Source organism: Mercenaria mercenaria, unplaced genomic scaffold (assembly GCF_021730395.1).
Source record: "Mercenaria mercenaria strain notata unplaced genomic scaffold, MADL_Memer_1 contig_2805, whole genome shotgun sequence".
NCBI lineage: Eukaryota > Metazoa > Mollusca > Bivalvia > Venerida > Veneridae > Mercenaria > Mercenaria mercenaria.
Genome location: NW_026460886.1, coordinates 32574 through 55884, shown reverse-complemented (window position 1 = coordinate 55884; position 23311 = coordinate 32574). Strand labels below are relative to the sequence as shown.

Here is a 23311-nt window from a genome sequence, read left to right as displayed (position 1 = left end):
CACCTGGTTGTTAAAAATATGTATTTTAAAATAGTAGAATTAGCTGGTCTAGTCTAGCTCCTAGACCATGGTATTTCTTCTTCTTATTATTTTAAATTATGGATGTAGCCAGTCTATATCCTATGTTCAGTATCATATATAATACAGTTATATATAATCAGTTCTCTTTGAAAATCTCTAAAATAAACATACATTTGTCACTATAACTAAAACAAGAGAAAATTTACAAAAGTTGAAATTTTGCGACAAATTCTTTATTATCAGTTTATTGGTTTACCGTGGGTCTGTAATTAAAATCGACAAGTGTCATGTTCAATTCCGGCTAACGCTTAGCCTCGGAATAAAGTTTGACAATTTCTAACAATTGTTTTCTTCTTGAAATTGTTGAAACTCAGAAACTCAAACGCCAATATATTCTTATTAGCGCGAATTTAGCGGGAATGAAGATTTTCGGTACAGTAATTATATATTATTTTTGATTGATTCTGACAATACAACTTTTTAAAACTTAATCTCACAAAGCAATGCGGCATTCGGACGTAAATACACTTTACGCGCACATGACTTTCAGTGAAAAATTGCACAAATTGCTTAGAAAGAATATTGCCCATACTTTGTACTAAAGAAAGAAATGACATGGATGCGACAGAAAAAAAAAACAAACAAACTTAGCGCCGCTCTCTGATTTGATTTGTATGTATAATATATGTTATATAAATGGCATGCTTTATAACAACATTAATTGAATGTCATTTATTTTCTTCAATTAAAGTTCTGACACCTGAGGTTAAATAGCATTGCAGTTATATGCGCCTTCCACAGTGCGACTTAATATATCACAGAATTACCGACATTTTTTTCAGCATTTGCGTGCCTCGGGGCAATACATACCTTTTAAAAAAAGTGTAACGATCTCGGAGATGCGACAGAAATAGATTACAGAATATTGACAAGAGCCCATCGCAAATGTTCACTCGTTTACTTTTTTTTGTTGTTGTTTCCATGCTCTAATTGTCTGCCGGTATTTTAGTTAAAGGCCTAGATTCACTACTATATAAGTGTTCTCCCAAAATCCAATATACAACTCCCATCTTATCTGCTGCTTATCAGCGATTATGTAACCGTAACTGATTAGAGGGCAATTAGCACAGCAGGGACCCCAACTAGACCATGAAGATGTGTGCAGTGGAGATGAAAGAAAATCATTTTTCTTCAGTGAATGTGGAGGTAATGGCGGACAGGTTTTTAAAAACTATTTTTACTTAACTCCCTGGGGCCGAAATGTGACTATAGGCGTTATATTTTCTACCCCCGTAGCGTCGATATCAGACTATACGCGCGTTATCAGGACTCCCCAGGACGGCGATTGACGAGTACAGTCGCGGCACCGAGATCATGCTGATTGTGACATGTACTTGTTAATTTTTGATAATCTTGGCAAAAGCAAAATTATTTTGCATACTGGGTATTATTTTTTATAATTAGTGCTAATAAGTTCCCTTGTTAAAATAAGTGTTTGCCATTATGCGGCCATGTGAATAAAATCTGGAAAGTAGATCCCTCGGAAGCACCGAAAACAAGGCAAACAGTGAAAATTGCAGACTCGGTTTGATTGAGTCTGTTCATGAGCAGTAATGGAAAGTGCAACACTGCCCACGCCCTCTAGCACCGGCTTAAAGACAAAATTCACTGTGTTTCGTTCATACTGTATTTCAAAGGAGTAAAATAATGTCGTCTGCCAAAAATCTTTCTTAAAATAAAGAAAATATTCATTATCATGCAGCTTCTGACATATCAGTTCCGTCCGATGATGATTCAGACGATGAAATTCCATTATCAATTAGATGAATGGTCGGAAAATGTTAAGTTTTAGAAGGCTGAAATATTCGTACACTTACATCGAATACGATACAAACTGAAAAAACATGAACACAACAAAACATATTTTATAAAATACAAAAACAACGTGACTACATAAATATATGATTGTAAATTTAACAATGTTTCAAAGATAAATGTATATATTACAACTTAACTGTCTCATCGCGGGTCACAAAACTTTTGTGTACATGTATACTTAAGAATTGAATGGTGTTTTTCTGCGGTTCATCGATGTATGAACTATCAGGAAGTTTACACCTAATTCCTAATTTAATTAGGTGTAAACTTCCTGATAGTTCATACATCGATGAACCGCAGATTTCAAGATTTCAAGATTTTATTTACAATAAATGCATAAGTCCCACTATAGCGGGAAACATCAGCAGTATGATATCATATATTTATATACATAATACTGTAATACATAATGGAAAACGGCTATATATTACATTTACAGACAATATATAAAGTGCATATAAATTCGTACAAACGTATTTCAAACTTGAAACATATAAATGTATCATCTTAAGTATGTACAACATTTTACAGTGACAAAAACATGTTTACAATTTCACACTGGTCTAAGTAAAAAGGTTATCAAAGTTCTAAATAAGAAAAAAAGAAAAAAAGTCTTATTTGAAGTGTTGCATAATCTTGTCACAGAAAATACTTAGTGTTTCAAGTTTCTTCATATTATTAGATGTTAACAAATTAATTAATTTAAACATACTTGGTCTATACCTACAGTAATTATCTATATACTTTTTCCTTTCGGTTTCAAATGTTGGACAAACAAAAATATAATGAAATTCATCTCCTATATCTCTACAATAAATACATTTTCGGTCATGTGCCGGTATATTTTGCCATCGCCCCAGTTCAATCGGAAGCCGATGATTTCTTGTTAAAAATAGACACAACTTTTTAGATGAATAAAGAGGTAGTTTATCTATGTATGGACTTCTTGAGAAGTTACTCTTAATATATTTGTAGACATTTGAATCTGACGTATTGCTGATTTCGGATCTCCAGTTTTGTATATACATATCTTTTAGCTTTTGGTACGTTGCTTTTATAAGCCATTTACTACTGTTGAAACTTTGTATATACCAGATTCCAGAGAAACCAGTCTCAAATAGATATTGCTTTACATTTTCTATCCATAGTGACTTCACTATATTTTTAGATTGTAATTCCCTTAAAACAATATATACTTTTGATGAAAGTTTTGTTGTGTCCTCATTTTTTATATTATCAATAAGTCTGGCCCAGTAAGCTATAACTCTACTTTTAATATCAATTTTGAGTGGTAAAACACCTGTTTCTCCATATACCATGTATGACGGAGTAGATTTTTCATGTTAAAGATATATTTATAAAATTTAAGCTGGACTTTCTCTAAAACATCAACATTTCCAAATCGCCAAATTTCACTTCCGTACAATAAAATTGGTTTAATTGTCTTTTCAAATAGTTCAATTTGTAGATCAAATGGTAGAGCTAACGACTTGATGTTTCTTAGTAATGCAAACATTGCTTTATTTGCTTGTTCGGCAATATTTATTTTTGATTTATAAAATGAACCGCTCTTATTAAAATATATACCTAGATATTTGTATTCATTTACAATTTCCAAAACATTTTCTCCAATTGAGAATGATCTGTTACATTTTGAACGGCCTTTACTGAAAACAATGACTTTAGTTTTGTTTACATTTATGCTTAACTTCCAATAATCGCAGTATTCTTTGAATTTGTTTAAGGCTTTTTGAAGATCCTCTTCACTTTCACCGAAAATTACTATGTCATCAGCGTAAAGTAGAATAAAAAGTTATAAATAAACATGTGCTCCTTCGATATCTATATCTTTAGAAACTCCATTTACATCACTATTTTGTAAAAAACTTTCAAGATCATTCAAGAAAATTGAAAATAAAAGAGGTGACAAATTTTCCCCTTGACGCAAACCGACAAGGCAATCAAAAAAAGGTGTACATCCATCAGAGGTTATTGCTCTTGACTTGATGTTATTATAAAGACTATAACATCAAAACATTTCCCATTTATGTTCTCTTGTCTCAATTTTTGCCAGAGTCCAACTCTCCAAACAGAATCAAAAGCTTGTTTGAAATCAACGAAACAACAAAACAATTTTTTCCTGTTTGACTGTACGAAATCAATTAGTCCTTTAAGGATAAAAATGTTATCAATGGTTGAATATTTCTTGCGAAAGCCTGCTTGCGTTTCATGTATAAAGTTCGAACTATCTGCAAATTTCTTTAGTCTATGATTAATTATACATGTAAAAAGTTTTCCGAGACAACTCAAAAGTGATATTGGGCGATAATTTTCAGGTAATTTTGGATTTCCCTTATTCTTATATATTGGTTTTATATGGCCTATAGTCCAGCTTTCTGGAATAACCCCTTTATCTAAAACAATATTAAACAATTTCTTGTAAATATTTAACATCGGACCAATGGAGTATTTAATTTGTTCATTTAAAATTTCATCCACCCCTGGGGACTTATTCCTTTTGAGAGTTTTTACAGCATCTAAAATTTCTTTTTCGGTTATTATACCATTGATTTCCTCATTTATTGTATCATTTATATTCACGTGATTTTCGTCTTCATTACTTTCACCGTCTTCGGCCATATTTTCATTCAAATTTTTGAAATAATTATAAAATTCGTGAAAAACACCATTCAATTCTTATAATTACAACTTTCAAATCTTCTTTAATTTGTTTACTATTTGAAAAATCCAATATTTTATACTGAAATGCAACTACGCGTATTAATTTCGTCGTCATGGAAGCAAGCGAACGACCATTTGCATAAAAGCAAAAGAAAGATGGCCGACATCAACGTCGCGATCGTGACGGTCTGGAGTTTTAGGCTTGATTAAATTAAAATCGGATTTTCTGAGGTTGCTAGGATGGAATTTGTGGTTTAACAACTGGAACTTTTATCAAAGATATTCTATTTTTATGAATATAACGTTCAAGAAATTCATTTGAAACTATGAAAGGATGTTTGGAGAAAACACGTGTCAGAGTCGGTCAGTGACACTAACAGCTGGAATTTGGAAATTATATTTTTGGAAACTGGAGCAAGGAAATGACAGCGATAGGTAAGGAGTTTAATTCATTATATGTCTGTTTATTGCAATAAAAAGTATCTACATTTCACAAATCAGTAAACGTGGAAAAACTGCACAAATTGAACATTTTTTGGCAAATTTTGCGTGGCCTTAAATTTTCATCTGTTCACATGTGTTTCTGTCAACAAGTCAACAAGTATTATCAGGAATAATGTATACAGGGTATCTATTTATGTCCCTGGTATTATGTACCCGTGTTCTATGAATTAGATCAGGTATGGAAAATTTAGCACTGGGACAATGAATTGTTACAAGATAACAAAGTGAACATAATTCTGAATCTGTTTTTCAAATTGAAATTGTGTTTTCAGTTTTAATAACTGAAGAATCTGAGCTTAATTTTGAGTATTTAGAGTACTTTGCAGAGTGAATGTGCAGTTGTTAAATGTGCACGAAGACGGATTAAACATTCCCATTCCGGAATCCTGTTGGCACATGGTGTTTCTTTTATCTTCATAGGTAACGGATTTGGACCATCCGAGATGGGAAACAGAACTGCATTTGAATTTAGCTGAGAATTTTCCTTGGTGCCAGTCGATAATCCGATGAGGATTTTTGAAATTCATTTTCTGCTCTGTTGTCTTTCCTGTGCTGTATGACCGTAAAGATGCTTCGTTACGATATCCGGTCATAAGCATTATACGCCGGAGCTCACATCCGGCATCATCTAGCCCCTTGGTTGCACTAGCACGAAGGCAGTGTGCGGTGTATCAGAAAATGCAATGGTACCGTACAATAACCAGCTGACAATAACGAACAATCTTCGATGTTTATGTCAATTAGTCGTAAACTTCTTGACAGTTTATACATAATGGACTGCAGAAAAGTAACATTCAATTCTTATATATCTGTGAAATGTTTAATATTGATTTTTTTATTAGAAGCTAATTTTATTTTAAAAAATGGAATTGAAATTATTTGAAAACAGAGTTACCGTGTGTCAAGACGTGTATTTCTAGAAATATCGCCCAAATATTGCCCATAAAACTGGTGAATTGTTTGATGCTGACTGGTTTAGTGTTGTACCAAATCTGACAAACATGTTTACATGGCAGAATAGCTTTTCAGCATTAATGGGTCACAGTGAGCATACAAGCCTTCAAGTTTTGAATAGGACAATTTTCACTGTCACCTTCTATAGCATAAATTTTCTTTTCATTTGTGATGTCACTTTGATTTTATTTTTCTTTCACTTCATGGGTCAGAGAAATGTACTCCATGCCTTCCTTATCAGCACAAATCTGAAGGCTGTTGCGGTTCAACTGTGGGTGAAATTCAAGATACTGCAGTACCGGAATCAAACATTTTTTTTCTAGGCCTAATTTGTATTTGTTTATGACCATGCTTGTTAAAATTTAAAATAGGATTTTATGTAATATTTTTGTGAGAATTTCAGTGGGCTAATTAGAAAATGGTGGTAAATCAGCTTTAATGCATAGTTGATTTAGTAGAATGATTACTGAAAATCCCCATACCAATTTCTTTTCCCATCTTAACGCTCCGTTTTAGTTGTATAAACCAGAAATCGAAAAATAATCTTATGTTTTTGCTAGCATATTGCAGTTCCACTGGCCAGATAGCACAATTGGCAGAGCAACCCAACACTGTGGAAATTACATATGGTAATTTGTGTTTTGGGGAGGTTCCAGGTTCGAATCCTGGTCTGGCTGTGCAAACTGTCATGTTGTCAAGACAAGATTAACTTTCTTCAGTTTCTATGGAAGATACCGATTAAGTATAAAGATGGATTTTTTACTTAATATGTATTGCTGTATCACGGCATTTACCTTGACATAGTTTCGATAGTTTTGAAATTTTGGTAAATACAAAACTGTTTAAATAACCTGTTTATCTTAAATGAGAAAAAGTACTATGGACAAGGAGAAAGTAGGCTACTCGTATAATATAGCCAACTTTTCGGTAGGGAACTTCATTTAGTACAGTAGTACTGGTATACCTTAGTGAAGTTAGTCTGATCCATCAGTTTTCGTCTTATTTGATGCGTCGGGTTATTAAACACGTTGACATTCGCAACAAAATGGCTAATTTGATGAGTATACCTTGCATAGTTTTTTTTTGTTTTACTTTAAACAGGGTTGCCAGCAGTCTTGAAAAGTCAGGGAAATTGGTTTCTTTTTCAAGGTCAGGGAATTGTCAGGGAATTTTAAAATTTGGTCAGTGAAAAATGAAAATCCTGGAAAGTCAGGGAAAAGTCAGGGAAAAATGATTTCAAAGCTCGAAGAAGTTAATCATTTTAAACTTTTGTGGCTATGGCAGTCTTCAAGCATTAAATTTAAGTAATTAAAAACAAAGTTTAATGATGTAATACTGTAACATGCATTTAATTTGTTTAAATCCCCCATTTTTCTTTAAACACTGATTTTGCTTGAAGACTGAAAGGCTATGATCTTGTTATTATCAATGCTTTATTGTTATGCCACTAGGAAACTATTGAGAGATCTTGAGTTTTGAGAGGATTCCAATAGTTTTGCTACTACAGTATTAGTCATGATGCTTAATTGTTTTTGCCACAGTGACTAGGACACTGTATATTAAGAGATCTTGGATTTTGAGAGTGATGCTTTGTCAATATGATTCCAATGGTCTTGCTGTTAGTCATGGTGTTTTATTGTTTTTGCCTCTAGGAAACTGTATAATAACAGATCTTGGATTTTTGAGAATGATATTTTGCTAATACTAGCAGGGTTCCAATGGTCTTGTTATTAACCATACTTTTATTATACTTTATTGTTTTTACCATGAGGAAAGTGTACCTTAAAAGATGTTAGATTTTTGATAGTTACATGTCTTGCAAAGATGCTTTTTAATTAGGTTTCACTGACCAATAGTCACAATTATGTTTCATTGACTTGACCACCAAACAGTCATACAAGAAAGAAAACCATGTTTATTATCATTGTGTTTGATGTTTATGTTTAATATATTGGAAAATAAATACAAAACATTTGGAAAAAAATAATGGGAGGATTGGACGGCTATAGGGGAGGTCAGGAGGCCGTTTAAATGTTTGGCGGTTTTGGTCAGTGAAAAACATGAATTGGTCAGGGAAAAGTCAGGGAATTTTATTCACCCAGAGTGCTGGCAACCCTGACTTATTGTTTCGAAGCCAAGGAAGGCAAGAAATAGAAAAAAAATGTTAAAAATATTTAATGTTAGATTTATTTCTGTGCGTTTCAGTTTATACAAACATTTCAATGTGTATTAACAGCAATTATAAACAGTGCTTGAAAGGAAAGTATGTTAAACGAACGGAGTCGAAAGTTACAAAAAGAGTTTAATTACGGTGGCACAGATTTGCCATAAATGTTTTAATATTTATACGCGTATTTAACACATGCACATTTATTAGTCCATGTATCGCAATTGTAGTAACCTGCAATAGAATAGATTGCATTAAGTTTTTCAGCAATACTGTATCAATGGTATTGCAATAGTCAAAATTTGCCTCAATAGTCACCCCTACTGGTTTCCGACCAGTTTCCGATAAAAAATGAGAGTTTTCTCTATATTTGTCTTTAAATACAAATTGTTAACAAAAATAATCTACAAATCTATAAACGTTAGTCTTTACTCCTTGCAAGGATGTAAACAATACCAGCCTTATCTGCGCATGCGTCCAAAAAGAGGGGCTCCGAAAGGATAGTCTAATTAACGTTAATTGGTTTATCTACAGTACCAGTTTCCGATAAATGATTTCGTAAGCAGCTTTAAAAACATTATGACCGAAGATTTTTCATAATTTTGATTTTAAAGGATGTAATTAACCTTTACTACTTTTCCCCGTCAATCGCACGAAGTGTGTGACTATCTTCCGTTCCGTTACGTACGGTACCGTACAACACCTGTATAATTATATTGTGCAACTCTTCAGGCAAGCACTTTTCACATTGTGTATCTGTCTAGCTTGACTTCGTTTAACGTTTTAGAAGTAGATGATCACTTTAACTATCATAATTATAATAGCCATTGGTTATATTCCATTTACATCGCTGACTTAGATAAGGATTTTGGGGCATATACTAAGAGGTTACAAGAGAAAAAAAAATTAAGCTTGATATAATATCAAAACCAGTAAGACAGAAAAAAGTTCATTCTTGTATTTGATACTAAGTATCTCAAACTATGAAATATTTGAAAATGACGAATTAAACAACATATAAATATTACAAATAATGTTATAGGTTTAATTTGATTAAATAAGAATTCACAATGCTTTATACAATCACTACACATAAAGGTAAGTGGAATTAAAACTATAATTAACAAAGATTGGCAGCTAATCTTTATCTTGTCAGTTCACGTGACTGACTGGTCAGATTTCACAAAGTCACATTTGAATATTAATGAGTTTATCACGCAATAGAACCATAAATGAAAGCTTATTTTCCATAATTTACCAACAGAAAAAATGTTCTATGAAAATGAGAAACGACCTTGTATGAATACCAATACATGATAATTTGTTTTAAATCGCAATAATGGCAAGTGTTGAAATTGCTCAATGATATAGCACACGAAATATTATCTTGTCCTGCAAAAATATTACTTTTTAATCTGAACATACAAGAAATGACCATGGTTAATTAAAAGCAAAAGAAAAAAACTGATTAAGTTGTGAGTAATGTAAAATAAAAATGACGTCCATAAAGAAAAAAATACACAAAGAGCTGTTATTGACCATTCAAAAGTGTAAATTTTGATGATGAGAGTGTACAAAAAAAAAAAAATAACCGAGGAGCAGAGTGATCAATTAATGCAAGTTCTATAATATCAGTCCGGTAAAGCTATCCAAAGTTTCGGCACCTAAAAATACATTTAACCGTTCCACACAAAATCGTCTTCATTAATAAATTAACAAACAACAATAAACACCTGAACACCTAAAACATACTTAACATTAAAATTGTAAACAGCGTCAAAGCTTTACACTAGTACGTGTATATAGGTAGTATCATTTTTATGTATGGCCTTTATTACACTGCCACAGAGTCAAATGTGATAACTATCTACATTCATTTATTCCTCTTCATAAAATCGGGGGAAACAAGTCTTGCAAAACCACCTTACGTCTTCATCCTCCAAACTGTCTCTGATCACATCCCTTTCCCCCTCACTCAAACACTCAAAATGGAACCACCCAGTCGATTTACAATCCTCATTGTCACATCCGTACCATTCAACACCATACAACTCGTCATTTACTCTACCTCTCACTCCACACGTATACTTTTTTTCTGCCACTTTTCCGAACTTGATCTTTTTCTCATTCTCTCTTAATTTTGCCAACTTCCTTTCACTTCTCTCCTGTTCTTTCTTCTGCCTCTTCGTCGTTCTCATCTCCTGTTCTATCTCTTTCTGTTCTCTCCTTGATTCTTTCTCTATCTGCCGCTTCTTTTTTTCCTCCTCGCGCCTTACTTCAGCTTCTTCCCTTTCCTGAAAACATAATAGTAATTCATGACTATTCATAATTTTATGCATACGCGTGTCATGTTTGGACTTTTCCATTGTGCAGTGCTCACAGATAGAATGTACATCACTGTTAAATTAAGACAGCAAGAGAGTTTTGAATGAAACAGCGAGAATGCATTTGTTTGCCTACCCAGTACGGTGATGTCCTGCCACTTTACATTGCATTGCTTTTATAAGGTAAATCTTTCCTTATGCTTTATATTGCATTCTATGCTGCTGACATTGTACTAGCCGCAATAAACTTTGTGTTCGAATATTTCGGCTGTGAAAAGTTTGACAGGATCTTAGCATAACATATCAGAATGCGTACAGTGTTATATTCAGACATTCATTTTTGTATTACATGTTTAAGGATTACCTTCAACACTTTCAGCATTTCATCTCCCGAAATAACTCTTCCGGAAGTCACAACTTTGCGTTTTTTATTCTCTGTCTGTGGTTTCACAGGAGGCGGCACCAGAATTTCGGCCAGAGATGGTGGAATCATCCCCCTTTTCACAAGTGGATTCTGACCTATAAATTGTCCACATGTCTCACATGTCCTGGTACTAGATTCGTGAGAGCTTTCGCCATCCTTTGGCTGATCAGCTCCTGCAAAAGTTATACCTGTAACGAAAAAAAGACTGTCACAATAGTCTTGATTTAGGCTAAAATAGTCAATATTATTTGGTGATTCTAGTAGAAAATGCAAATTCATATCGATCTACGGATATTTAGACTTTTAGCATTACGCATTTTAGTATTTGATTTGTACATCCGTCTTCTGCATGCGAACTAATAATTAAGCAGCTATGTTTTCAACTTGTTTTATACTGAGAATAATGATTTAAACAATAATTGTTTTCCAACATACCAGCCAACCGGAACGCCTCTTTTACAGTTGAAGGTGGGGTTTGATCAATGGCATAACACACTAGAACTGGTAATCGCGCCTTTCCTATAGAAGTGTGGGGTTTAGAAAACCCAACACTTGACGCCAGACTGGTCACCTTTTCTTTCACTGGCCCAATAATGTGCACATCTAGCGGCTGCAAGTAGTGTGTGGTGTGTGAAGGAACTAGTAATACCTGCGTAACATAATTGAGGTAACTGTTAAAGTCGCTTTTATCCAAGGTGTTCTGTTAACGACACCAGGCTATATTGACAGTAAATCAAATAAAAACAAAACATTACGATGTTTTTTCTTCAGCTGGTCATTTTTTTATTATTATAGACGTGCAATATATTGAGATACTGTTGGATGGTAGCTGCACTCGTGTTAACTTGTTTTATGTGGATATTGCTTAGCTATGTGGATGCATGTGTAAAATGGAAACTGTTTTGGTACGTAGGTGTATGCACAGACCTACGGGCGAGTTGTTCAGATTTTAATGTGAACCAATGACATCGTATTTGTTATGTTTTCTAGACGTATGGTAGGAACGGAATTTATATGATGAGATTCATTTGAGATATGTTATCAATATTCAAAAGTTGAAATAATATACGATTAATTAGAGACTTATATAGTTGTACCTGCTCTTCCCTCGCTTTCTCCACTAAGTGCAGTGAAATGTGCGAGTCATGATTATCCATCAGCAATACAACCGGACGGGCCCGACCACAATTCGGAAGAAATATTCGTATGAACCACTGATAAAACAGTTCTGAGTCCATATAGCCTGACTCTGATGTGCTGAACAGCCATGAGCCTGAAACAAAAAGCAAGCTGTTGGCGATAATATGTTTATTATTTATTGATCTATCTATTCATCTCATCTTCTTATGAATTCATTTACATTCAGAAAACTTAAACCAAAAAATAACAAAACAAAAAACAAAAAAACAACAAAAAACAGTCACGTCTAAAACTGTTAACATAATGGTGCATTCATAAATGATTTCGGATACCTGGCAAGCCGTCCTTGTAGTTGCGATGCGGCAAACTACCCTTAAAGATGATCATCGTCGGCATAAATCGTCCGTCTGCCGAAACACACAAGTGGGCAGTCATGTGGTCTGCATCGATGGGCTTCTGCTGATACAAAAATCCTGTCCTAGGCCCTAACACTTTTCTCCGACCTGACTCCTTTCCTGACCACCCAGTCTCATCGCAGTTGAAAAGCTGAAAAATGAGGATGACCTAATAATTTAAGTAAAATGTTTTAGTATTATAGTGTCAGCCCTTTTATCAATCTGTAAACTATCCGGCAGCTTTCCAGTCGGCCACATTAGAACGAAACCCGGATGGGATTTTAACTTTCAACCTTCCGCTTCTAAGGCAGATGCCGGAATCGCTATGATATACTATAGGCATACAAACGAGTTACTATAAAAAACCATGATAACAATATATTCATATAAAAATAAGAAATAGAACTTACCTGTGACGGTTTATCTAACAGGGAGTGCTTCTCCAATATATCTCTCCAGAACTGGAAAAATTCCCCAGCCACCTTCTTGTTTGACATGCGGCCTCTCCCCCTGTCCTGGCTCTGGGGCTTTCGGAAAGCAAGCTGTGGGTAATCTTTCTTCAGTTTGCGAAACCATTTGTCGCTTGGTCCTTTGTCTAAATTGAAAAGACTTGTGCGTCCTGCAATGTAACAATATTTCCGTTGAATATTATGTTCTGTATTAACAGATTTAAAAAGATAACAAAAACAGTTTTAATTATGTATCATAAAAAAGCAAGGGTGTAAGTTCTAACAAAACGTGTTGCTGTGGTAGCTTGTTCGCCTAAACATGGAAGGGTCCCGGATTCGATCCCCACTCCCGCCACAATGTTAGATACTTTCCCATCTGGAATCGAGAACGATTAATATAAGCTAAAAGATCGAGAATCAAGAAATTAGTTTAAATGATTAACAGAATGTCATTGTTATGCTGTAAACAATATTTCACGTGTATTAATGAGAAAGAAGCTCATCCTATACACAAATTAGTAAAAAAAATACACAGGCCACAACTGAACCTTCATTTTGACTGACGTAAAAGATATAGACCGGCATATGCGTCTTTTATGTATCCTTAACAATTTGAATTGCTCTATGGCGTGTCATGTTCTCTAGAGTGTATATTAAAATACATATGTATACTACATATTAGATTTGTATTACGTTATCATATATGTGCGGTAAAAAGTAATTAACCTTCTTGTGTACATACCAGAGGCCTTATACATCTCCTGTATGTAACAACGGACCATCTTCCGGGTCATTGGAAAACCTTGCCCTGCCATGTAAAGTACAAATTGCACTAGACCATCGGACTCGTCTTTTGTCAATTGTTTGGCCGGACCTCTTTTAGTTCTTAGGTAAAATTTCATAGTTTCGTTAATATTTAAAACATTTTTTATTTCACTAGTAGCAATTTTAACGAATTATTAACATTTTAAGACTGTTTTAGGAGGTCGTCTGTTTTTTAGCGACAAGGGGGGAACTGACCCTTAAACAGGCAACATGGGGTTATCTTCCGCGCATGCGCCTGAGTGTCACGTGGAATCCCTCAGATGTAAACAAAATAGAAAGTTGATTGCTAAATAAAGAAGGTAGAATTTCTGTGTAAACACTTACCTTTGATGAATGAAATTTCGTACGATGTTTGCTTGTAAAACAGCGTTCCAAAACATATAGTACTCCCTTTCTGAAGAGTTACATGAAAGGAGAAATTACGAGAATTCGGATACTGGTACTGTTCGGATACTGTTCGGATACCAGTAGTCTTGGGGGTATATTTGTTCTCTTTGGTTTTTTCAATTTCTCCTGGTGACAAGTTTTGAAATCTGGAGGGAGCAGCAGTATGTGTTACACGTACAAATTTAGCTTCAACTTATAACAGTTTCTAGTTGTTCTGCATCCCCCCACCAAAAAAAAAACAACAAAAAGGTGATAGCTGTAGACTCCGGGTTGTTGGTTTGTTTGTGGTTTCACTTTCAGTTTTACTTTCGATTTCATCAAAGGACCTGAATGTCCTCGGGAATTTCTTCTTGACTACTTTCATGTATTTTATAGTTCTTTGCTCAAACAAAGTGCCAAATAAAACAAAATCCGAGTGTTGTTGTTGTGCAGACGAAGTTTACAGAACGGTAGATGCGGCAGTAATTATCTATGTTCATATTAATGAAAGAGAGTAAATGAAAACAAATAATTCTTATAATATATTTATTTTTTGTTCCATGATTTATGGTCAGAATATGTACTAAATCGGCGAATTGAAATTGAAAGTGCGTGACCCAGAAACGAGAAAGTAGTCCGTAGAATTATGAATATTAATTAGATCTAATGAATACGTGACGGCTTCATTGAGAAATGAAAGATGGTCACGTGTGTTGAAGCAGCCAATCAGAAACGCGCAAATCTATGAATTGAGTAATAGTTGTAATTATATCAAAATTAACAAAGGCATGATTGATATTCACACAAAAACGGGTGTCAATTTTCAATATGCTTTTGTACAAAGTCTTTGTTAATATTGTACATGTATTCCTATTTAATGGAGTTCAATGTCTTTTGTTTTTACATGTGAAAAAGTAAGCGAACCAGAAACATTCAAATATTTTCAACGCAGTTGGTTTGTTAAAACTGCGAATACTTCGAAGTGAAAATATTTTTCTATTTGGATGAAATAGGATATAAAATATTTTTTGAAACTTCGAAGATTTTGTAAGTTTATTTTAATTTATTTTTATCACCAATGATTCTCTGCATGATTTCAATTGACTGCATGCGCGTGAGATTGTGATAAGATCAGAAAATGTTCTTCGACGTTAGGTGGTAATTCTTATTTCGCCGCAGCAGATATATTACACCAAATAATTTAATTTCAATATTTCTTAGAAGGGGAATAAAGGACAAAGTTGAAACTTCTTTCATTTACATGTCTTACCTTCATTAGAACCTTCTTCAGAGATCTGTTCCATGATCCTGAAATAATCAAATTATCTGTGCAGGACTAGGTAGGACAAATTTCTCTACAAAATAAACTTGAATCTTTGAGCCATAAAGGTTATTTGATAGCTCATTGACATTATGTTAGGTACTTTATTTACCTAATTAGCTGTAATTACCCAAAACATTGGAAATTAGAATGTCTGTTAAAAATTCAAGTAACAATTAATTTTAATGTCCTTAATGTTGTAATTCTAAAGATTTCAATTACAATTAATGGACTATATATAATGTCTTACAAATTGTAAATTAAAAACTGAGGATGAAAATAAATAAAAATTAGCAATTTATTAAAGTAATGAAAACATGTGAAGAAATTAAATCACAGCAATACAATAGAGGGAAATGTATTACTAAGAAAATTTTCTCAAACACTGAATTGTATCGAAATATATCAACAATGTTTAATGAAACTTGTTCTTGTCCTTAATAACAATTCTGATAACAACTGGTGAATTCAAATAATATCTTACCTCTTTGCCAAAACAATGTGAAGTAAGTTAGTGAAAAAGCAATAATGTAAACATACAGATCATACTGTTCATTTTCTATTTACAAATACATATAAAATAACACAACACTTTTCCATTTTCAAAGTTTTTCTTCTGATTAATCCATTCATTTATATGTCTATGTATAATTGTAAATAAATAAATTATCATGGCATTGCTATATTTAATTTCCACTTGCTTTGTGAGAGGGTAATATATATAAAACAATCTAAACTAATTTTCTAAAACTTCCTAACTTTATATTTCACTTTTCAAACCAACCCTACTATATCCTTAAGTTAAACTGATTGCTTACTGACTACAAAACTTCTCAAATCAACTTGTGCCACACCTCAAATTATTCTAGCCTCAAACTTAAGCAGCCAATAAAAATGTTATTACTTGTCAATCATAATTATTACCTGCTTTTGAATGTGTTTCATAATTGCACGTACAGACTGACATCAAACAAAAATTACACATATCTGCTATCTTGTTTGATGTTAAGCTATATCAGCATGATGCATACTTCAAAAGCGTTGACACTGGTCTATTTAAGAAACACAGCTTCGGCTTTTTATTTTCATTTTAACAATATCCATAAGAATAATAGCAGCATGCTGAACGATTTTTCCATGAAAAATGGCAGACGAGGGGTACTACTGTAAGTATTCTAAGCTGTGATTTTTTTTGGAATAAATGCAAATAACACGAAAATATAACTTAGTTAGAAATAATATGTTTTATAGCTACATTAACTAGAAAGATAATCTTATTCAATATTTTTATAACAAACTACGACAAAAAGCAAGATATAAGCTATTTTAAACATCTCTGTTGCCATGGTTACTTTAAACTTTAAGAACAATAGGGTACCATGTAAAGTGCTTGGTATTTTGCTAATAATATGACCCAAATATTCCATGTTGGTCATTAACAGAATGGCACTGAAGCCGTCGAAAATCCCTATTTTTATACATAGTTGTTTAAAAATGAGAGAAAATGCGTTACCATGGAAACACGAGCCCCGCGACATATACATTTTAAGCTTTTATTAGAAAGATAACGTGCATACTAGTAAAATTATCAATTATGCAGACTTCTACGATATCAATGAAACTAAAATACACTGAAAAGTGTTAAATATCCGTATTTTCCATCTTCTTTCAATATGAAATACCTTTGGAGGGTCATGTTCTTCAAACCTGGATAAAAATTGAACTTGAAGGGACAGAGACAAGCGAAATTGAGATTGTAGCAGTTAAAACTTCATATTACACGAAATACAAAAATGTGCTGCGGTTCAATTAGTTTGAATTTACCCTTGTAACAAGGTAACTTACCTCCTTAATATGGTTAATGAAGATGTATTTTAGCATTTAAAATATTATATGGCCTGTACTGATATTGATTTACACATATGAATACTAGTTTTGCTGTTGAATTGCTTCATTTATTGTCAGAGGTAATACTTTATTGTAGGCACATACAATCACACACACGCACACACAGGCATGCACAACACAACATATTCCATGCACATTGCACGCATACACATAACTCCAGTACACATACACACACCCACCCAGTCAACATATTCAAGCCACATGAAACAAACACAACAAATACATTAGCAATATTTTTTGTTTTCTTTTTTTGTGATTTTAATTGTGTAACATTTTATGGTTTGAGTATTTTGTTTTTATAGTCTCTTGTAATTCTGTATAGAATGGCCATTTACTATATTTATAATATGTGTATTTTATGTTTGTATCTATGTATATTATGTAAATGGATGAGACTCTAATAAATAAATAAATATAAATATATATCCCTTAATGATATCTAATATAGTAACTTATGAATACATCATTGACCATATTGACCCCTAAAGTCTGCTAATTAACCAAAACATACCAGAGGTAACATCAATCAAACCTGATCATATTGTTGTGTCTTAGTTGTATATACTAATATTCATACTGTTCCAAATATTTATATAATATTCCAAAATATAAATAATTTATATAAACATTCCTTTTAAATAACTCTGTCACATATCCTCTCCCTCCCCAAAAATGTTGTTTTTTTGTCCCTTAAGCAACACAATTTCTTCTAAAACCAATTAAAGAAATAGCTGATGACGCTTCTCAAAGAAGCATAGGTATAATTTAATGTACAGAACAATTCACTTGTTCACACTGCATTTTGGTCTAGATTTAATTTTGTCTTTTTAATTCTGTTGCACTTTGGACATTTAGAACTAAGCATCACATCCTTGTATCATAAATTTATGCAACTAACAGTATTTTACTGTAATAAGAAAGTCTTGTAATGTTATTTATCTTTATGCCAAAGAAAGTTTAATGTAAGATGTATTATGTCATAGTAATTACAAAATATCACAAGTAATTATGATAACAAATGTCACACAGTTAAACATGTAAATATCATAGGAAATGGAACTAATTAATATGGAGTTAATAAGTTTAGTCCATGTCTAAGCTCAATCAATTTTATCATGTTGTGACCAGTTCCAGATATTACATATTTTTTATTATGGAAATAATTAAAATAACATAAAGTCATTATTTATTAAGAGTACCCATATCTGTCTAGTGTCTACATTTTATTACTTATCTATTAATAATTATAGCTAAACTTATGTTCATTCTATTAGGTCTATTACTTCAAAAGATGTTCCACACATAATTTGATACGGTAATGAATTAATTAGTAAGTGATGATTAAGTCCAGAAGTGAGTCCGAATGAATATGTGAGAGTTTTGAGGGAAAACTGAAAGAAAACAGTTAGAGAAAAAAAGTCAGTCTTGAGTTGGAATTTTGTTGTAGGCACCAGACAGTCAATTTAAGTCAAAATTGAGATCTTTAGATTTTATGTTGAAGAAATAATGTGAACTTTTTTGAAAGAGAATAATATTATGTACTTTGTATTGTTATGAAATGCGAATTATTGAAAAGAGACATATTTAGGAATGAAATAAAAGATAGAACTCTACCACCTGTTTATAGCTAATTCCAAACAACAAAAAATATTCTAGAGCATGTTACTTGAAACAACAGATATTTTTCTTTGATAGGAAAACATAAACAATGATTTAAAAATGCTAAAATATAAACAAGTTAACCCTTATCATGCTAGACACGATTGATACAGCCTTTACAACCAGTGTAGATCAAGATCAGCCTGCACATCCATGCAGTCTTATCAAGATCTGCACTGTTCACCATTTAGTTAGTATCTTTTAGGTAAGCACCCCTTTTAACAGTTAAGTTCATTATAGAAATTTAGCAGGGTAAGGATTAAAATAAAAGACCTGTCACTATTGGTGACAAATGCCCCTGAAGCATGCCCAAGTAGGCTACTGTACAGTATTGTTGTCTGCGCAAAAAAAAACACACATTATTTATTGACCTTGACCCAAGAGACCAAGGTCATAACACTCTTCCTTATATGGTTAACATTTGTGTCAAATTTATTAAAGAGTACATGGTCTAAGTAAGGAACATTTATGCCAAATAATTTTAAAATCCCTGTATCAATGGCAGAGATATGGACTGGACAAGAAACAGACCATGTTAACCTTTGACTTCTAGGTGTGACCTTGACCTTACAGCTAGGGGTCATGAGCTTGCACTTGACATGTAGTCTCATTGACATTGTGGGAAATATTTATGCCAAGTAATTTTAAAATTTCTTCATCAGTGGCAGAATTATGGACCGGACACAATATAGGCTCTGTTAACCTTTTACTTCTAGGTGTGACCTTGACCTTGGAACTAGGGTCTGGGTCTTGTGCATGACACACTGTCTCATTATTTTATATGGTAAACGTTTCAAAATCCATTAATGGAACCAGACACAAAATAGAGAATATGTTAACCTTTAACCTCTCAGTGTGACCTTGACCTCGGAGCGCTATGTGTCTGGGTCTTGCACCAATCTGACTAAAGTACTTGATCTTCTAAATGAAGATCTGAGATTGACCCATTCACATTCGTCTTCTGTATATTGTGGATTTTCAATATTGCTATTTTTATTTTCGCAATCTATTTTTCTTGGCAAATATATTTTTATTTGGAACCAATCAGACGACTTGTTCGAATGTCAGAGTAAGACAAATTTGCAGTCAGTCCAGGGTTCGAACCCGAGACCCCTCGCTTACAGAGCAAGTGCCCTACTGACTGAGCTAACTGGCTATGTGACATCTTACGACATAGATCTAAGAATTGTAGATATCAAAAATCAAGGCTTTTGTTAAGCTTGCAGAATGTTGTAAGTTAGCTTTTGATTGGCTAGCTGAAGGGTCGTCAAAACAAGGCTATCAATAGCTTGTTTTCAGATCCTACGTGTAGCGTAATAGGAGATGTACTTTAGTCAGATTGGGTCTTGCACACGACTCTTTACTTTAGTCCTCTCATTAGTGTCAACATTTATGCAAAGCTAAAACAGATCTCTTTCGTCTTCGTAACTTGATTAGTCCAACGTGATCCTAGGATATATTGAGATATTTTTTTCATGCACTCGTTTTGATTGCCAGTCACACATATCAAAGAGCTATAACAATACTGCATTTGAAGTCAAATATTTAAAAAATCAGAAAATGTAAACACAATTACTCTGTATTTTGAGACTTCTGATTGCTGAAACCGCCATGTTGGTGAGATATCCGTCCTTCTCTACTTCTACGGGCTGCCTACTTCGACTTCCGATTCATTCTAGGGGCGGAGCTAAAGATGTAGGCGGGATCGGAATCTGTGGTTTGCGAGTTAACACGATTTGGTGGTTGACAAAAAGATTTTACGTATCGGCCTCAGGGAGTTAATTGGCATGGTCTAAATTAAAGCTTGTTTCTGTTTGAATTTCATTCTGGACGTATTTTTGACATTTTGGTAGAAAAAAATGGGACAGGAGGTTGTATTTAGTGAATGAAACTCAATTTTAGTATGAGTAATACTTCCAGGTCACAGCAGTGTGATTTTAAAATGAGGTAAGGATTTGTTCTCTGAAATGGGTCTACCTATGTTTGGTAGCTCTTAAAGCAGCATGCCTCCAGAATTGGCTAAAACTCTTTCTTTCAAATTGAAGTTTGGTCTTATTATGAACAGTGGAATATGAATTTCTGTGTCTAAAATATTTTAAAAGTTCCAAATCAAGAAAAAAAGATGACCACGTCGGGAATCGAACCCCTACCCCCGCGTCAATAATGACATATTCCCATCGTCGAAACCAATAGCGCTATAGCTGAAGTAGTGAATAATGACTCCAAGATATAGATATTTATAATCGAGACAGTTTACATGGAGTAAAAGCATTACAAACGCTTTTCGATTTTCATCGTAAAAAGTAGTATAAACAGCAAAATCTCATGTGTTTCTGAAACATAAAGTTTGTCAGTAATTAAGTTTTAAAGCCTTCTTAAGAAATATAGCAAGATATCTAAAAAAAATATATTTTTTTTGTTGTTGAACGATCTGGAGGCATGCTGCTTTTTATACATGATGTAAGTTTTATATAGAATATATAGGGAATAATATTTACTGCTGTGTGACCTATAACTCTTCAATGATGACAACGATAAATTAATTTAGCAGAAATTTGCTTTTGACAAAGTGTCATAAACAGTCAGGGGAGTTACTTAAACCAGTGATCAGAAAAATCACTAAACACAGTGATTTTTTTGCCCGTTCGTTTAGCTGTAAGATTTGTTTCCCTTTCACTTATAGATCAACATCACTTAGATAAGTGATCACTTCAAAGTTCACCAGTCACTTAAATAAGTCATTTCTTGAATTAAATTAAAGAGGGGGATAACTCTATTTTTGTTACCACGGTTCCGTTTACGTACAGTAGTTTCTTCCCTTGATTTACCGCAAACACTTAAACAAGTGATCTCAAAGAATAATTTATATTAACAGTTATATTTAATTTCAGACTGGGCTGCATTTATTATACTTGTATTTAAAATCACATTTTCATGAGACGAGTCATCTTATCAACTAGGTATTGCCAACTTCTAATCTGGATTATTTGCACAAACTGCAAATCAGTTTTTATGTGAAATCATTTTCCCGCTATTAACAAAATTATCTTTTTCTCAAATATCTTAACTATTTTTGCCACAAAATAGGATGACTGTACATAACCTCTACATTGCCAACCACATTTTATGAACTTAGATGCCTACGGGCAACATGTCGAGCCCTCCTTTGATCTCTAACTGTGGGCGACCTTTGAAATAGGAACCTGGGCTTTGCACAGGACACTCCGTCTTATTGAGTTTGACATTCATGCAAAATATAAACAAGATTCCACATTGCATAGTTATGGGCCATACAAGAGCTGACATGATATTTGACCTCCAACTTTGAGATTGGAATCTGGGCATGCCACTCCATCTCACCGAGGTTAACATTCATGCCAAATATAAACAAGAGCTCCGCCAAACCGGTTAATATACGCCCGAAGGGTTACATCTGAGGATGGCAGCAAAATTTAAAGATATTGACTGTTGAAGCCCAAAGGACAGAAACAACAAAGGGAAGATTTTTTTTTAAAAATTCAAAGTCCTCAAAAAAGTCTTTACCAGGTACAGGTATATATAAAAATACACCTAAAATTGGAGGTACCATCTATGTTGTACCACAGAAAATTGGTCTCAGTTTTTCCCTACGGCCAATAATAAAAGTTTCAAAATAAGATATTTATAGTAACATAAAAGGGAAGTAATTCAAACTTTTTTTTTATTTTTTATTGTAAGTGAACAAAATAGGGATCTGCCAAATAACAAGAGCTGTCCGTAAGACAGCCAAGCTCGACTATTCGAAATATTGTTCCAGAAGCAGGAAAATATTACCCACAAGGTTAAATATCAAAAGAGTTTTAAGTTCAAAAGGGGACATAATTTGACCAAAATGCATATCAGAGTTATTTGGACTTGCTGCTTTCAACTAGTTTTATAACCCCGAAGGCACATGTGAAGTTTCAATTCAATATCTGCATTAGTTTTGGAGATAGTAACTTGCATGTAAAACTTTAACTAGAATTTTCTAAGTCCAAAAGGGGGCATAATCTGCCCAAAATACAGAGTTATGGGACTTGACCCAGTGAGGTTGGTAATTGATCTAGAAAAAGCAAAATATTAGTTTCAAATCTATATGCTTTTTAGTAATAGCTTTATGTACTTGCACGCAAAACTTTAACCACAATTTCCTAAGTCCAAAAGGGGGCATAATATGGCCAAAATGAAGGTTAGAGTTATGATACTTGCTGCTATCAACTAGTTTTATAACCCCGAAGACACGTGAAGTTTCAATTCAATATCTGCATTAGTTTCG

At 33.4% G+C, this 23311-nt stretch overlaps 3 protein-coding genes across 5 annotated transcripts in view; 1 reads left to right on the top strand and 2 right to left on the bottom strand.

Annotated features, from left to right (window-relative positions):
- Positions 1-9149: 9149 nt before the first annotated feature.
- On the bottom strand, positions 9150-11923 carry LOC128552440 (uncharacterized). The gene is made up of 4 exons (XM_053533480.1): positions 11915-11923; positions 11390-11603; positions 10895-11142; positions 9150-10500 (listed from the first exon to the last, which is right to left on the bottom strand). Exons 1-4 carry the CDS (start codon positions 11921-11923, stop codon positions 10084-10086), a joined length of 888 nt encoding a protein of 295 aa, XP_053389455.1. The 3' UTR covers positions 9150-10083.
- A 41-nt stretch (positions 11924-11964) lies between these two features.
- On the bottom strand, positions 11965-16263 carry LOC123543574 (jerky protein homolog-like). Its single transcript, XM_053533479.1, has 6 exons — positions 15935-16263; positions 15400-15437; positions 13681-13746; positions 12900-13108; positions 12427-12640; positions 11965-12227 (listed from the first exon to the last, which is right to left on the bottom strand). The coding sequence occupies exons 2-6, from the start codon at positions 15431-15433 to the stop codon at positions 11965-11967; spliced, it is 786 nt and encodes a 261-aa protein (XP_053389454.1). The 5' UTR covers positions 15434-15437; positions 15935-16263.
- The window catches only part of LOC128552441 (uncharacterized), a 38795-nt gene continuing 30521 nt past the window's right edge, over positions 15038-23311 (top strand). The window contains exon 1 of one of the 3 annotated variants that reach the window (XM_053533481.1): positions 15038-15176. The gene's annotated coding sequence lies outside the window, so the exon portion shown is untranslated. Of the gene's footprint in view, positions 15177-20791; positions 20965-23311 lie in introns of those variants that run through there. The other 2 variants (XR_008369079.1, XM_053533482.1) reach the window with 2 other exon arrangements.